This window comes from Fistularia commersonii, chromosome 21 (genome assembly GCF_037954325.1).
Source record: "Fistularia commersonii isolate RoL2024-O1a breed Wild chromosome 21, RoL_Fcom_v1.0, whole genome shotgun sequence".
Classification (NCBI taxonomy): Eukaryota; Metazoa; Chordata; class Actinopteri; order Syngnathiformes; family Fistulariidae; genus Fistularia; species Fistularia commersonii.
In genome coordinates this window covers 2070547-2086745 of record NC_141304.1, presented here as the reverse complement: position 1 = coordinate 2086745, position 16199 = coordinate 2070547, and the positions used below count along the sequence as shown (strand labels likewise).

The 16199-nt window shown below is 49.9% G+C and overlaps 2 protein-coding genes across 3 annotated transcripts in view; one reads left to right on the top strand and one right to left on the bottom strand.

The window, feature by feature from the left end:
• Positions 1-7212, bottom strand: part of srgap3 (SLIT-ROBO Rho GTPase activating protein 3) — a 34224-nt gene extending 27012 nt beyond the window's left edge. For both annotated transcript variants that reach the window (XM_086168512.1, XM_086168513.1), the window contains exon 1: positions 6778-7212. In XM_086168512.1, the coding sequence (XP_086024638.1) occupies positions 6778-6841 (64 nt within the window). In that variant the 5' untranslated portion in view covers positions 6842-7212. The remainder of the gene's footprint in view (positions 1-6777) is intronic.
• A 3294-nt stretch (positions 7213-10506) lies between these two features.
• Positions 10507-16068, top strand: thumpd3 (THUMP domain containing 3). Its single transcript, XM_086168925.1, has 9 exons — positions 10507-11228; positions 11327-11404; positions 11882-12277; positions 13157-13287; positions 14523-14592; positions 14659-14774; positions 14887-14994; positions 15073-15196; positions 15904-16068. The coding sequence occupies exons 1-9, from the start codon at positions 11037-11039 to the stop codon at positions 16066-16068; spliced, it is 1380 nt and encodes a 459-aa protein (XP_086025051.1). The 5' UTR covers positions 10507-11036.
• Positions 16069-16199: the final 131 nt, after the last annotated feature.

The window sequence follows — 16199 nt, the reverse complement described above, 5'->3', positions numbered from 1 at the left end:
GACGTGAATAAGAGGGTAAATGTTGTCTCTTAAGAACACTTGGATGAATAGATGAATGAAAGAGAATGTATAATTGTGTCTATATAATGTGCAAATGAGAGGGTGAATGTTTGTGTCTCGATTACATCGATGATGTCAATAATGACGCCATTTATCATGTCGGCTAACACAAGCTAACCCTTGAAAAAAAATTAGACAAAAAACAAAATTCGACGGAGACCTTTTTTTCCTGGAGGAAACAAGCATTTAACAAAAATAAAAAATAAATAAAAAAAAAAAAAAAAAAAAAAATATATATATATATATATATATATATGTATATAAAAGCTGCATTGAGAAGAAAATTAGATTCTTACCTAAGTTTATCATTTGACACACAACCCCCGCACCTGCTATGTATTATTAGCAATAAACGGCTAGCTCATGAAGCTATGAAACCTCAAAACTTTATTTTTATTTTATTTATTATTTATTATAGTGCAATATTATTGTAATTTTTTAATATAAAGTGTAATGGTTGTATTCAGATTAAATAATAGTTTTAATAATTTGAACCCCCAAACCACGGAAACATTTTCAGGCAAAAAAGACAGTCACTGGTACAAAAAAGGTTGAGAACACTGGTATAGGTAAGAAATAATAATTTAAAAAAAGGCATGATAAGAGAGAATATGAAGAAATAAAATGGTTTTATTAAGTGTATTTATGTTGTGCGGAGGCGCACTGTACTGGCGACACCCTTAATGCTACAATGCTAAGCTAAATGTAACCTATGCTACACTTTATGTCCAAACTCCATTTATGGACAAAGTGAAGCCTGGGCTCGCACACACACACACACACACACACACACACACACACACACACACACAACCCTTGGAGACTCCAACCAGGGACCTTCTCCTTCACACCTATGGAGGGTTTGGAGTTAATTAACCCAGAAAAGTCCGGCTAATTTGCAAAACGGCTAATTTGCCTCGGTATATGAGCTTGAGTGTGTGTGTGTGCATGTGTGTGTCCTCACACACTTCCCACAACACTTGAGTCAGTTCCCGGGTGAAGGAGGAGGGAACAAAAAAAAAACGCCACTGTGTGTTTTGAGGATAAATAAATAATAACCTGCCTCAGATGGAATTAAACGCTCTGAAAATAATATCCCAGGGCCCCTCACACACACACACACACACACACACACACACACACACTCACACACACAAACACACGGCGTCAGACAAAAGCGAACCCCCGAGCTGAATCCGCACAGCTAATCCCCGACCCGGGGCCCGCCGTATCTGACGGCGCCGAGCGACGGCTCACATGAAAGCGGGAAAAAGAAAAGGGAAGGAAACACTGACAGCATTCATCGGGACTTCTGATTCGCCGTCTGCGTCCTTTAACGCCGCCGCTCGTTATAATCCCCCCCGCCATCCGGGATTAACCCCCCCCCGGTCGACACCTTCCGGAGATTAACGCAACCGGTTTCCCGCCGCCTCCAGATAACGCGGCGGCACCTGGAGACGACAACTTCGACGTGGCCCCGCCCCCTTCATCAGGCCCCGCCCCCTTTCTGGGACTACATTAGACAACAGGCTGTGGCGTCTCCATGGCGACACGGCGATGGATGGGAAGGGGTTAGCAGGGCAGGAATGAGAGGGTAAATGAATGAATGAATGAATGAATGAATGAACTAATTTTTTCTTTTTTCCAGAACTTTTTTTCCCTTCTTTCTCCCGGCGCCTCTCGCCCTGCAGTCGAACGCACTCTTTCATTAAGTTGAGGTTATTTTGGGCCGCGGGGCTTTGGTGGGCCGGGGCCGGCGAGCGCAACGGATCCCCGAGCCGGATTCGGAGAAAGTGACTTTTTGCAATTCCCTCCGCTGAGCTATTCTGGTGCGACGGCCGTCTTTCTCATCGTTCGTTTTCTTTCCAAAAATCAGGTTTCTGATCTGCGGCGGCTTTGTGGGTTTGAGTCAGCGTGAAGCGACAGGAAGTTGTGCAATTATTACTCAACAACAACAACATTTGCTGCCCCATCACACCCCCGTCCCTTCTGTCCGGCGGTGAAATCAGCGCCGGCTCGGGATCGGTACTGTGGCTAACCGACACGCTCATGCTAGCGCTTCCTGTTTGTGCAAGTTTCCAGTTGGAGATAAGATCGGATATGTGGCGTGCTTTGGCATGTCAGGTCTTTTTTCCCTCGCGTGCATCTTCGTCACTTGTTACCTTTTCCTCATTGGAGCTTACAGATTCAAAATAATCCAGTAAATGTAGTTTTAAATGTGTCTACAGGAGGTTGCGGACGAGTAGCCGAACACGGCTAACCGCTGCTAAGTCCTGATGGGGCAGCATTGCACGGTATGCTCGAGCGCAGGCGGCAAAAGGAACAGGCAGAAGAAGGCGACATGGCGTCAGCATGACCAGAGTTCTTCGTTCCGCGGCGCCATATTTGTCGATAGGCCCCTTGGTGCATCTGGATCTTCTGTCCCTATCATCCTTTTGGCTCCTGCTCCAAGGAAGTGCTCTTTGACGTTTCCACAGGAACTCACATGATGTAGGTGATTGGTGGAACCCATAGGCTACTTCCTGGAACTACCAGATACTTCTTGCAGAGTGATTTTTTTTAACCTGGTCACTCATGTGATGTAAGTGATTGGTGGAACCCATAGGCTACTTCCTGGAACCACTTAAGATACTTCTTGCAGAGTGCTTTTTTTTTTTTTATTCTGGTCACTCAGTGGACGTAAGCGATTGGTGGGACCCATAGGCTACTTCCTGGAACTACCAGATACTTCTTGCAGAGTGCTTTTTTTGATTCTTGTCATTCATGTGACATAAGTGATTGGTGGAACCCATAGGCTACTTCCTGAAACCACTAAAGATACTTCTTGCAGAGTGCTTTTTTTTTTTATTCTGGTCACTCAGTTGACGTAAGCGATTGGTGGAACCCATAGGCTACTTCCTGGAACTACCAGATACTTCTTCCAGAATGCTATTTTTGATTCTGGTCACCGGTAGGCTGTTTTCCCAAAGCAAAATGGACAAAGCTAGCAAGTCACAGAGTGACAAAGAGGTCCAAGTTCTTCTGGCCTAGGACACCTCAGAAGGGTTTCCATGGTTCGCAGAGGAGAATCAACATTTTGAATAATGCTGAACTAATAACTGAGCTAACGGCTAACGGGGTTCTTCAAACAGCGAAGCAGTGCAGGTAGAAGATCCAACCACCTCAACCCATCTGAACGCCGTGGCCACTTCATCTCCATGTCATCTTCCTCTTCTTCTTCTTCACAGAATGTATGCCTAAAAGGTTCCCCTGGAGGAGGCTAGTTCCTGGAACCAAATTGGAGCTGGGCAGTTCTTAGAAATTTTCTGTCCAAATCAGAGCTGGAACTCGCGGACAGTGACGTTTGGAGATGTTTGAAACGCGCAGAACCTGAGCATGAATGATGATGATGTTGTGAAGTGTGGTAAGAGGTGAAGATCTGGGTAGAAGGAGGACGTTCTGGAGGAAAAGGACGGGAGGTTAGATGGAAGACGATGCGGAGAAGATGGTCGGACGGAGGGCGGATCCGCGCTCCGCCTGGCACCGGCTAACCTCCGGGAGCGGATTTAAACGGCTCTTTTGTCACCCTCGTCGTGGAGAGGTGGGGGGGAGGGGGGTAAATAAAAGCTCCCGGAGACGGAGGCTTGTTATGACATAATAAACTCCGCCTGTCGGATCATCGGCTCCGTGAAGGGATGATTATCTCCCGCAGCCTCCAGAAACAAACACGCACTGAATCAAGTGGCAGCTGCGTTCATTGTGCCGCCTCCATTCACACTGGAGTCGCGGGAGCGGACAGAAAATTCATTCATTCATTCATTTCGGATGAGAAACATCCGACCATTCAGGCCGCGGTGGAGGGAACCCAGGCCGCGGGTCTCCGTCCTCGGTCCAAAAACGGTTCAGTGGAGACTCCCTTGGGTGCGGAAGGGTCGGACGTCTGAATGATTGACAGCTGATAAGCCCCGCCCCCTCTCAGCCAACGCCCCAAACAACAACAGAAGCAATCCTGACAATAAATGTTTATTTTCTTTTTTAACTGTGGTGGATGTGCCAGCATCAGCTGAACACACACACACACACACACACACACACACACACACACACACACACAGTAGAGGCATCATTCGCGCTAACGGCTGCTTTGCTAACCGGCTCCATGAACCACAAACACTTCATCCCAGCGGATTTCGCCGTCTGCAGCCCGGAGCGACGGCGCACCAAGACACACCCGGTTTCCCTCAACACAACCTCACCGGAACACACACACACACACACACACACACACACACAAAAGGGTGTTTTTTTTCACTGTGTATTTATCCAGAAGTCACAGAAGCACCTCATGTGTATTGACACACCAGACTGCTTTAGCAGGAGTAAGACGCTGCAGGCATTTTAAATTTCTGAAACAACGATCGCTCACAAACACACACACACACACACACACGCACGCACACGCACGCACGCTCCTCGTTTGCTGATCAAATTACTTTCTAAGATTCCATCTGGTCTGTTCTGGCAACAAGGGGTCGATCTGCAGGGATGAGCCAGCATGGAAGAAAAAGAGAAGGAATAAAAAGCACACACTTCCTTATCAGTGTGTGTGTGTGTGTGTGTGTGTGTGTGTGTGTGTGTGTTGCCATGAGATGCACGGCCGTGTCCATGTGACACCATGAAAGACGTCACAGGCGAGATGCTTTTTTCGCAAAAGATGAGTGATGCCGTGCCGTCCTCGACTTCCGTTTGAGATGCTTATCGCTTCGAGATCATCCGATTGGTCGACGGGAAATTTGGCAGACCGACTGATAGATAATCAGTGGCCGCCCCGTGTTCTTGCGCAGGGCTGCCTTTGCAGGGAGGCTAGTTAGTAGCGAAGCTACCGTCAGCCTTGCGGCGTCTGGACCCGAACGGCCGTCTTTTGTTGTGTTTCCAATCCCTCGTGTGGATTCACCAGACGGGGCGGTTGTTTGTGTTGACCCAGGAGGGAGCTAGCGGTGCTAGCTAGGAAGTGTTTGCGTAAAGAATAAATAAACAAGGAAATAAAAAACATATGGCGACTGTCACGCAGCGGGACATGGCCTCCACTTATTTATACTCTTTCATTAACTAGCGGTTTCAAACTGCTTCACACACACGCGTGCCGAGCATCAAACCGGCAACCTCATGGGTTGGCTCATTTCCACGCTATGATTCCTAGCATGCTAACACGCCTCCCATCCATCCCCAAAACTCACTTAGTGGGCTATCTGATGTGTGTGTGTGAGCGTGTGTGTGTGTCCTATTCCATATTGCATCTTCGGTTGCATTTTCTCCTCCTGCTCCGCTCAAACAAAAGCCTGTCACTCCTCATGCATAATAGAGACCCCCCTCCAAATCAATGACAGATGACCCCCCCCCTACACACACACACACACACACACATCTTCCCACTTATGCATGAAGCAATAAGTCAAGCAGGAGACAGGTGCAATTTCCAAATCTGAATTTTATCATGTTGGGGGAGCAGGGGGACCAGCTGTGAATGAAGCTACATAAATTAGCATCCGTCCGTGCACGTTCCAAGCTTTCCCTTTACATGTTCATCAGCTCAAGGGGTCGGTGAGTGCAGGGGACGGGGGAGCGGGGGTTCGGATGACCCCCCTCCCCTCCATTAGCATTGGCTAACATTAGTGCAACCGCTAAGATGCTAAGATGCTAAGAGTGCAGGTAATGGGTCTAGGGGTGGGAGGGGATCGGAGCTAGACCTCCACGGAACCGCCCGCTTCAGGATGTGTGTGTGTTTAATGATATATCTCCCATCCCACAGCTGTCCTTTTGATGACCACACACACACACACACACAGACACACACACACACACACACACACACACACACACTGACTAATCAACCGAGGTGCTGCAGATGTATTGGTGCACTGGGATACCACAGGATTAAACCGTCGTGCCAAACTCAAGGGTTTGGTTCGGCCTCCTGTCTATCTCACACACACACACACACACAGACGCACGCACGCACACATGCACACGGACACATGTACAGTATGCAAACACCCTGGAGCATGATTGCAAACACCAGGATTAGAAGTTACACCGCTTGCAGACCCTAGACCCTGCAGGATCTTGCACACGCACACACACACACACACACACACGGTTCCAGGATTCGAACCGGCGACTTTTCACGGGATCATTCCGGTCCACACCAGCATTTGAAATATGATGTTCCGGGTACCGGGGGTCGAAGCGGACAGTGCGCCCCAATCCGCGTGGATTAACCCCACGGCTCGATCTCAGTCCCGAACCTCGTCGACGCTGGAGGCCAAACACACATGCACGAACACGCACTTGCACGAACACGCGTATACACAGCCCCCGGCGGTGTGTGTATGGAGAACGGGGTTCAGCCAGCCCCTCCGTCCTGCGGCGTGGGGGTGGGGCGGGGTTGGGGTAGGATTCGGGGGATGTGGGGGGGTTATTTCACCCGGCAACAAAGCCCGTGGGGCCGGGGAGAGTGGGGGGTGTTCGGTACACGATGCCCCACGCGGACAACCTCACGCACGGATCCCCACGCCAGCAAGATGCGCATCCCGATGGTTCCCGGTTCTACCTGCACCGCCTGATCGGGGTTCTGCAGCGCACTGCGGGCCCGGGATGGAGGGGGGGCGAACCGGACACGGGTCCAAGGACGGGGTCGGCGGAGACAATACACACACACTCACACACACACACACACACCTTTTACTTGAGTCTCATAATCCGCGATGATCTCCTTGTCCTTCTTGAATCTGGTGGATGACATTGTTCCTCCTGATAGTGGGAGTCGTGGTGCTGGTTTTGGGGGGAAGCGGGGGTCCAGGTCTCTGTTCCGGAACAAAAGCCGAGTATCGTCGCGGATCCTGCAGCCCGACGAGTCCGGATCAGTGCAGAACCGGAGCCCGACGCAGCATTCCTCGGTTCCTCCTCTTCTTCTTCTTCTTCTTCTCCTTTCCTGCCCCTCTGACAGGGCGGGGGATCCTCCAGGGGAGAGGGGGGGGGGCAACAGATGAAGAGGAGGGAGGATGAAGAGGAGTCGGGTCCCAGTGGCCCCCCTTCTGAGCCCGCAGCGGACGGACACCGGTCCCACTCTGCAGGGGAAACGGGATTTTTCATGCAAAAAAAAAAAAAAAAAAAAAAAAGGTCACGTGATCCCTCCCCTTGTGCACACGCACATGCAAAAGCGCGCACACAAACACCACCCCTCCTACCCGGGTAACCTGTGTCCGGTGGTGCTTCCGCGACCTGGAGGCGAAAAGGACAAAAAAAAAAAAAAGTAGACCCGGGCGGGTTCCGAGCCGTGGTTGCCATGGAAACCCGACACCAGCCCGCAGGATGACAATGCGGCTAACCAACGCACCCGGATGTAGGACGGCGTCCTTTTGCATCTTAATTGTGTGTTTATTTGTGTTGGAAAAGGAAAAAAAAAAAAAAAAGAAGGGCGTCCAGGTGTTCTTGGGCGCCCATGCAGGTAACTTTCACCCGGATGTGACGTCGCGCAGGGGGCGGGGCCAAAACCCCGGAAGTTGTAGCGGGTTCCCTGTCAGAACAGCTGTGTGTCACCTGACAACTGTCAATCAAGGGGCGGGGCTTAATGTGTCAGCTGTCAATCACAGGGTCCATAGACGTAAACATTCTGGCTTACTGAGAGTCTCTGAGCGCTTTTGAGAAGAAGACAAGATTCCAGGCAGGAGGCGACCTTCTGCCTCGACCGGTCAGGTTAGAAGAGAAGGACAGAGGTGGAAAGAGTGTCATAGAAACAGAGGATGGCGTGAGGGACGGCATTAATCCACACCACGCTAACAGCTACATGCTAATGAGATGTTGTCTAGTGATCCCAGGATTGGGAAATCAGAGGGCAGCAGCAGCATAACATACAAAAAACAGCAACGAGGCTAAAAATAAAATGAAATGAAATAAAATCTGAAGGTATTATCTAAAAATGTCTACTTTAGTCCCTGTTGTTGTCACTCTAGTTTCTATTTTTATCCTTCTTGTTGTCTTCATCCCTTTAATTTCATCATTTATTTATATTTATATTCATATTCATTGTTATTGTTACGCTGCTATGAGAAACGAATTTCTCTTTTGGGATCAATAAAATGTTCTCGTATCTATATTTACCTCATATTCAACTGGAAATTGAAGCAGTGTGCAAAGTAATAGTTGATTCATTCAATAACAGCTTTAATATTCATAAAATAAATAACAACAGCTGTCATGCGATGACGGAGGGACACGAGTGCAGACAGGAGAGGAAAAAGTAGGTGCATTATGGGATATCCCTCATCCGACTGAGGCCATGGCAGTGTCACGTGGTGCTAGCCGAAGCTAACTATTGCCTTTCTCAAGGTTTTAAGGCAGCTGGGTGTCCACAACCCACATGCAGATCTGCAGATGGGGCTCAGTAAGAGAACCCTCTGGCCCCACGTTCTGCTCAGAGACTCCAGTCTGGTGTCCAGAAGCTCATCGGACGCCGCTCTATTTAAACAAGCCACGCTTTTCCTTCATCCCGTCCTCAAAGACCCTTGATCCCATCTTAATGCCCACTTAGACCGCCGCCAATCAATCACCCGGCGCGACGGAGAAGTCCCGGGAATAATCCCCCGCAGAGGCTTCATGTCAGGCCTTCTACTGGTCAGGAAGAGCCTCACACACACACACACACATACCGGCTTGTCTTTTATTATGTTTCTGAAGCCGAGGTCATCCTTTTCCTCAGGTCATTGAATCCGGCGGCTCGTTGGTAAGAGGAGCATGAATGTGAGTTTACAGAAAATAATAATAACTCTGCAAAATAAGGGAGGCGTGTGACAAAAATAATAATAACTCTGCAAAATAAGGGAGGCGTGTGACGGCGCCGGCCATCTGCCGTGTGGGCCTTCTCGACGCGCCGCACGCCGTCTCACCTCTCGGCCTTCGCGCTCGCTCATCAGCCGGGGAGGGTGAACCCGACCCGGAACAACAACCTGGGAAAACAAAAAACACAGAAAAAAATTCAAAGAAAACAGATTTGTTTTGCAGCGGAGATGCACACAGCGGGTCGCTCTCTGCCTTGTTCCTGAATCGAGGCTGAACAAAAGCGGGGCATTTGTCAGCAGGATGCGTAAAAGAAAAGCAGCCGACGGCGAGAAAAAAAAGACAAGAAAAAAACTCTCCATCTCCCTCCAGGTCGGTTTCGCAGTCCAGATAAGCCATTAGACAAATGAAAAAACTCGGCAAGCCATGCTGACTGTTCGAATCTACATCCTCCGAATTTGCTTTTTTTCATCCCCCACCCAAAAATCCGCACTGAATATTGATTTTGAGTGTGAGTTTAATTATTCTTTGCAAATTAGGAAAGAGACACTGCTCTCTCTCTACCTTTAAATCCATGTTTCTGTCAATCTTTGTTTTCGATTCGAGAGTCCCTCTACAGAAAAATTGTACAATATCGCCTCCCGTTGGTCACTAGTGAGAATCAAAGCTTAGTGAATGAGTGAAATTGTCACTTCTAATGGGGAAAGAAAGCGATTCACATTTTGGGATTTATGAACTGATTGTAAGCTGATTATATTTTACCTCTGTTATTTTAAACCTTTCCCTGAAATTTACGAGTTCATTTGTGATGATGGGAGTGAGTGAAGGTGATTTTTTTTTTTCACTTTTAAGAAAACCACTTTAATTCACAAATTGGGACATGACAACAACCGCGTTATTGTAAGCAAAACAAAAACTCAACCACGGATTGTCCCGAGCTTTAGCTCACGTTGTTCAGAGACGCTACATGGGATTCCCTTGGATCCCTGTAGCTCAGAAAACATATTCAGATTCTTCCCTGTGGCCTTTTGGAAGGAGATCTGGAACTTCACCCTCCACAGATTGCTCTTCCACAAGGCCGCAGTGCCCAGTCTAGGCCCAGAATACAATCTTTGTCCCTGAGCTAAAAAAAAAAAAAGGGTTAATTTTGCCTGTCCAATTAAAACAAAAACAAAATATGGGCATTTGAAATTGCGTGTGTTTTTCGTTAATATATTTGACTCCACAAATAAAAAAGGGCTGGGGAAATAATGCAAAAAAGATTAAATGCTAACAAATGTCTCACAGCACTGCAAAAACATGAAATACATGAGATGAGATGAGAATGAGAACTTTATTAATCCCGAAGGAAATTGTTGTGCCAGAGTTTCAAGTAAAAAAAAACCAAAACAAACATAACAGTAATAGATAATAGTAGAAAGGAGGAAGAATAATAGATATAATGAAATATGAATTGTCTTAACTGTGAGCAGTAACTACAAAGATTGAAGATTCATGTTTGGACAGATCACATAAAATACATTTGTTTAAAAATGTAAGGATTAATCTCGGATTAAAAAGAATAAAAGAAGAAGGAACGATCCATAAACAATTACTCAAACAATATCGTGATGTTGTCATTTCGACGTGGGCAGAAATAAAAGTAAAAATAAAAGACCCGGGCTTTTATTTTGAAGGCAGCCGGCGGCGGAAGTCTCGATGTTGTGACTGGTGACCGGAAATGACGCATTCCCCCTCGTGTTTGGCATCCGTGTGCAGTGGGCGAGTTCGCCGGTTAACCGGTGCGGGACTATTATCGGCTTCTATGCAATGTCGATGGGCTCGTCATATCGGGAATAAAAACCTCTTAGAAGCGACAAAAATCCTATTTTGAAGTACTTATCGCGCCATTACAGAGTAGCGGCAAACTTCATAGTGACGGCAAATACGGCTGCTGGCTAACGTTAGCTAGCTAGCTAGCTAACCAACCGACGGCTCCAGTGTGAGCTTGTTCCCGAAATAAACGTTAAATTGGCTCCATGTGAAATTACGGGATTAATGCACGGATCTCCCTAAAAAGAAACACTGCGATTTAATTAAACCACAAAGTAAAGGAGTAGTGACATTTCCGGTGCTTTGATATTAACAAGTCATAGTCCAGGTGAGCAGGTTAAGGGACGGCCATGGACGCGTCCCCCACCGAGACCGGCCCCGACGGCGGGTCCGCCGTCACCGTCACCATCGGGGCGACGGTGCCCACCGGCTTTGAGCACACGGCTGCAGAGGAGGTCCGCGAGAAGATCGGCGTCGAGGCGCGGATCAGCAAGGACCGCGGGCGTATTTATTTCCCGGTAACTACCGACATGCTACCCCAGGTGAGACGACGACTGCAGCCACCCCGCCCTCTTTTCCCCCGGATCCTTTTTGTCCACCCGGTCATCCCCCCTCTCCTCTCCGTGATCTTCACCTGCAGGTGCATCATCTGCGCTCCGTGGACAACCTGTTCGTCGTGGTGGAGGAGTATGAGCACTACACCTTCAAAGAATCCAAGGTGACGCTGCTGACTTACCTAACTTCCGGTTTCGGTCGCTTCGGTGCAACGTGGGTCGCACGGCTCTCCTGGGAAATGTAGTTTTAGCAGACGGTCAATTTGTAGTCCCGCCCAGAAGAAGATCGTGGGAAATGGGAAGAATGTCTGTGTAGTGTTGATGATAATTAACTTGTATACTTATAATTAATAAGAATATCTCAGTGGCATTGAGGAATAGACAGGAAGCAGAACTGGAGGTAGTGGACATGAAGATGTTCTCTTTGGGGGTGACGAGGATGGAGAGGATCAGAAACAAGTACATCAGAGGGACAGCACACGTTGTATGTTAGATTTATGGATTGAGTGAAAGAGGACATGAAGATGGTTGGTGTGAGAGAAGACGATGCAGAAAAAAGGGCTAGCCGGGGGAGGTCGAGGAGGAGCAGTGTCGTCTCTGTGCATCTGGCTGCGTATAAATCCGCACATTTGATTTGACAGGAGGAGACGCTGGAGGAGCTGCAGCAGCTCGCCGCCAAGCTTCCGTGGACCAACGCCCTGGAGGTGTGGAAGCAGAACCGCACCCTGAAGAAGAAGAAGGGCCACAGAAAAGGGGGGAATGGCCCCCGGGTGGCCCCGGGCGGCGAAGCCGCCGCGACGGACCCCGGGCAGCACGAGGAGGCGACGTCCGATGGCGAGCGGCAGGCCGAGCCGGAGGCGGAGAGCGCGGCCGACGGGGGAGCGCCGCCCGAGGCCAAGCCCATCAAATTCCGCGTGACGTGCAACCGGGCCGGCGACAAACACAGCTTCTCCTCCAACGAGGCGGCCAGGGACTTCGGCGGGGCCGTGCAGGAGTTCTTCCAGTGGAAGGCAGACATGACGAAGTTTGACGTGGAGGTAGGCCGCTACCGCCTGGTGCTCTTATGCACAACAGGGCCCGCAGGAGCCAAGAAAAACCCAAGGTAGCCTCGCTGGGATCCGCCCAGTGTTTGGCATGCCGCTTTTTGACGTGATGTGTTGATCCACTCTATTTTTATGTGTGTTTACATTCTACACACTCGTCCGAAGACGGTCCCACCAAACCACCCGCAGGTCATTCTTAGATCACCGAATATATTCAGCTTCAAACTAAGGAGTCGAGACTCTCTTGTCCGGAGGTGTGATTGCGGGGGGGGGGGGGGGCGATCGGATTTTGCAAAATGACAACCCCCGCGATCGTCGCTTGATGAATGTTAAAACGTTTTCCATGTTCATTCATTCATCCATTCATTATCTTTAGCGCTCGTCCCAGCTGTCAGTGATCCTGTCGGGGATCCTTATCTCTCCTGACAGGACATATTTCTCTAAATTGGATTTGGCTCAAACAAAAGCAGATGAAACCCCCCCCCCCCCCGCTCCGGCGCCGCTTTCAGCAACGCTTTCCGACAGGCGAACACAAAGAGCCCTGACGCAGATTATCTTTGGCAGCGTTTAGAAATGGGCTCCCCCCCCCCATCGCCGTGTAAAAATTAAAATAATCCATTGTGTCAAACGGGGACAAATATTATTGTTGGAGGCGGAGCGTGCGCCGCGGGTGGAACTCCGTGTTTGTTTTAGCCAAAACAAAGCCCGGGCAAACCCCGATTAATAACAGCAGGGATTAGTCAGGCCTAAGTCACAGCGATAGCGTGATTGACAGGCTACGCTCCGCCTCTTCATCCCCGACCGGGCTACGATTGGACCCCCCGTGACTTGAGGTGCGGATCACGAACGCCGTCGCTTCCTCCCGCCCCGCAGGTCCTGCTGAACATACACAACGAGGAGGTCGTGGTCGGCATCGCGCTCACCGAGGAGAGCCTCCACCGGAGGAACATCAGCCACTTCGGACCCACCACTCTTCGCTCCACGCTCTGCTACGGCATGCTCAGGTAGGTCGGCACGAGATCTCGCGCCGACGGCTACTGCCTGGAAAGGGAGGGCGACCTTCCCGGCTCCGGCCAGCAGGGGGCGCCACTCTGGCTCTGCGCTCCTCATCCAGTGGCCGCCAGATGTGACCTCACCAGCGCTCGGGCCTGCACGTCAGCCGCCCAGCGCTTTGAGTTTTGATATCAAACAGTTCGGAAACACATTCCAGTCACATTAGCATGGAAGTCAATAGAATATAATATTCAGTGAATTCCGACCACTCACAGCAGAAAGTGGACAGTGCAAGAAAAAGCTATCAAGTGTAGAAAACTAAAGATAAACACACATATATATATGTACTGCTCAAAAAAATAAAGGGAACACTTAAACCACACAATGTAACTCCAAGTCGATCACACTTGTGTGAAATCATAGTGTCCACTCAGGAAGCAACACAGATTCATTTGGACTTGTTTTAAGGACATTACATCAAAGTTGGATCAGCCTGGAGTTTGTTTTTACACTTTACTTTGGAGTGTGATTCCTAATCCAGACCTCCATGGGTTGATACAATTGATTTCCATGGATCATTTTTGTGGGATTTTGTTGTCAGCACATTCAACTGTGTAAAGAGCAAAGTATTTCATAAGAATATTTCATTCATTTAGATCTAGGATGTGTTTTTTTAAGTGTTCCCTTTATTTTTTTGAGCAGTGTATATAAGCAGTTTGGACTTGTTGAGCAAGTTGCAATTAAATGTTTAGACAATATACATCGCTCAGAAAAATAACTCATCCTAGATGTGAATGAGTGAAATATTCTTATTATTTGCACAAGAATGATTGATGGAAATCAAATGTGTGAACCCATGGAGGTCTGGATTTGGAGTCGCACTCCAAATGAAAGTGTAAAAACAGACTACAAGTCGATGTAACGTCCTTAAAACAAGTCAAAATGAATAAGTGCTGTTTCATAAGTCGACACTTTGATTGTCTCGGAGTTACATTGTGTTATTTAATTCTCCCCTTTATTTTTTTGGGCAGTATATAAACAGTAAACAGTGTCAACGTGTGTAAAAACAGCAACTGGCAGCGAACAACAGCAATACTTACCGTCCTATCACTGCAGTAGTGACACCTACGGTGTTAGTCGATGAATGAAAAATAGGTTTTCGTTACATTGATACCTGAAAACAGCCGACCAACGTCGTCATGACAATCAGGCTTTTTAATGAAAAAGCTTGTTTTCGTGTCGACAGGCTGTGTAAGCCTCAGCCATCGGACGTGATCCTGGACCCCATGTGTGGAACCGGAGCCATACCGCTGGAGGTGAGTGTCGGGGTTCCTGGCGGGGTCGGTCTTGACACGCCTGACGCCGACGTCCTCCCTCCCCAGGGGGCCATCGAGTTCAACCAGGCCTTCTACGTCGCCGGCGACAACAACGACATGGCGGTGAACCGCACCGTCAACAACATTTGTCACATCCAGAAGAGGATGGGGGACAAGGGCAGGTGAGAGGGGACGAGGTGACGGCGAAGGCGGCGAAGGCGGCGAAGGTAGCGAAGGCGCTCGGCGCCCGATGTCCGGTCGCCCCCGGTAACCCCGGCGTTCTCGTCCCGGCAGCTCCTCCTCCGGCCTCCCCATCGACACGGTGCAGTGGGATCTGTGCAAGCTGCCGGTGCGGACCGGATCCGTGGACATCGTCATCACCGACATGCCCTTTGGGAAGAGGTGCGGCGGCGGCGGCGGCGGCGGCGGGGGACGGCCTCCAAGCGACGCAGACTCATATCTCAGCCCCTTGTCTTCCAGGATGGGCTCCAGGAAGAAGAACTGGGACCTCTACCCCTCCTGCCTCAGGGAGATGGCGCGCGTCTGCCGGCCGGGCTCGGGGAAGGCCGTCCTGCTGACCCAGGACAAGAAGTGCTTTTCCAAGGTACCGGCGGGGAGCGGCCCTGTCGCTAGGATTAGCCGCTTAGCGGATTAGCGTCGACGCCAGTCCTGAGAGAAAACCAGTTGCGCCAGCCACCCCCTTCCTCTGAAAATCAGTTCAGGAGATCTTGATCTTGACCTGGTTTCAACCTCGCTACAAGTGCTACTCCACTTCGGCTAAACAGTTAAAAGCGAGCGCCTCTTTTCTAGCCAGATTAGCAAAGTATAAATAATCGGTATTTGTGTACACTGTGAATTCGTACGCCGAGCGGAGAGGAAGTTGTGGCGTCGAGCCTCAAAAGAGGTTTCGACCTTTGGCCGCGCTCCGTCCCGCCGTGAAGTCACCAGCTAGACGTCCCGTGGGCGCACGGGTTTCGGAAAACCACTCGCTTAAAGTTTGGCATGAACAAACAGCGCGTCGGCGTCGCGTAAAGATTTAGCTCGGTCCGGAAAAAGCCGGAGCGGTCAATGTTTATCCCGCTCCTCGTTTGTTTACGACGGCTCAACTGGGCTTTCAACAAAGATCTGGAGCGCAGGAGTGACCTCACCCCCCCCCCCCTCACCCCCGCATTCATAACACCCCAGGAGTGATCGATGGGAGGGAAGAATGTAGCTGTGTTTACACCGAGTGGGGAATCTTGTTTGAAACGGGCAAATACGAAAGTGCTCATGTGTGTGTGTGTGTGTGTGTGTGTCCTCCCCCGCCTCCAGGCGCTGTCCCGGATGGGGGGGCTGTGGAGGAAGCTGCACACCGTCTGGGTCAACGTCGGGGGTTTGCACGCCGGGGTCTACCTCCTGAGGAGGACGGGGGCCGCGTTCGGCGTGACACCCGAGGACGTCCACGAGCCGCACGGGCCGGCGGCAGGGGATCAGTGATGCGGGGGGTGGGGGGGGGGGGGGGGGGGACCCCATATTCCGGATGGAACTCGGGGACGGAGGCGGCGTCCTGGAAACACACACTGACCTGCGGCAGGAAGCCTCCGTTTACATCCTCTTTTATTTACAGC

What these genes read in the sequence shown, in the direction of transcription:
- thumpd3 (XM_086168925.1), top strand. Translation starts at nt 11,037, where the DNA reads ATGGACGCGTCCCCCACCGAGACCGGCCCCGACGGCGGGTCCGCCGTC. An exon ending in TGACGAAGTTTGACGTGGAG is followed by an intron (nt 12,278 to 13,156) that starts GTAGGCCGCTAC and finishes CCCGCCCCGCAG; the next exon opens with GTCCTGCTGAACATACACAA. An exon ending in GACATGCCCTTTGGGAAGAG is followed by an intron (nt 14,995 to 15,072) that starts GTGCGGCGGCGG and finishes CTTGTCTTCCAG; the next exon opens with GATGGGCTCCAGGAAGAAGA.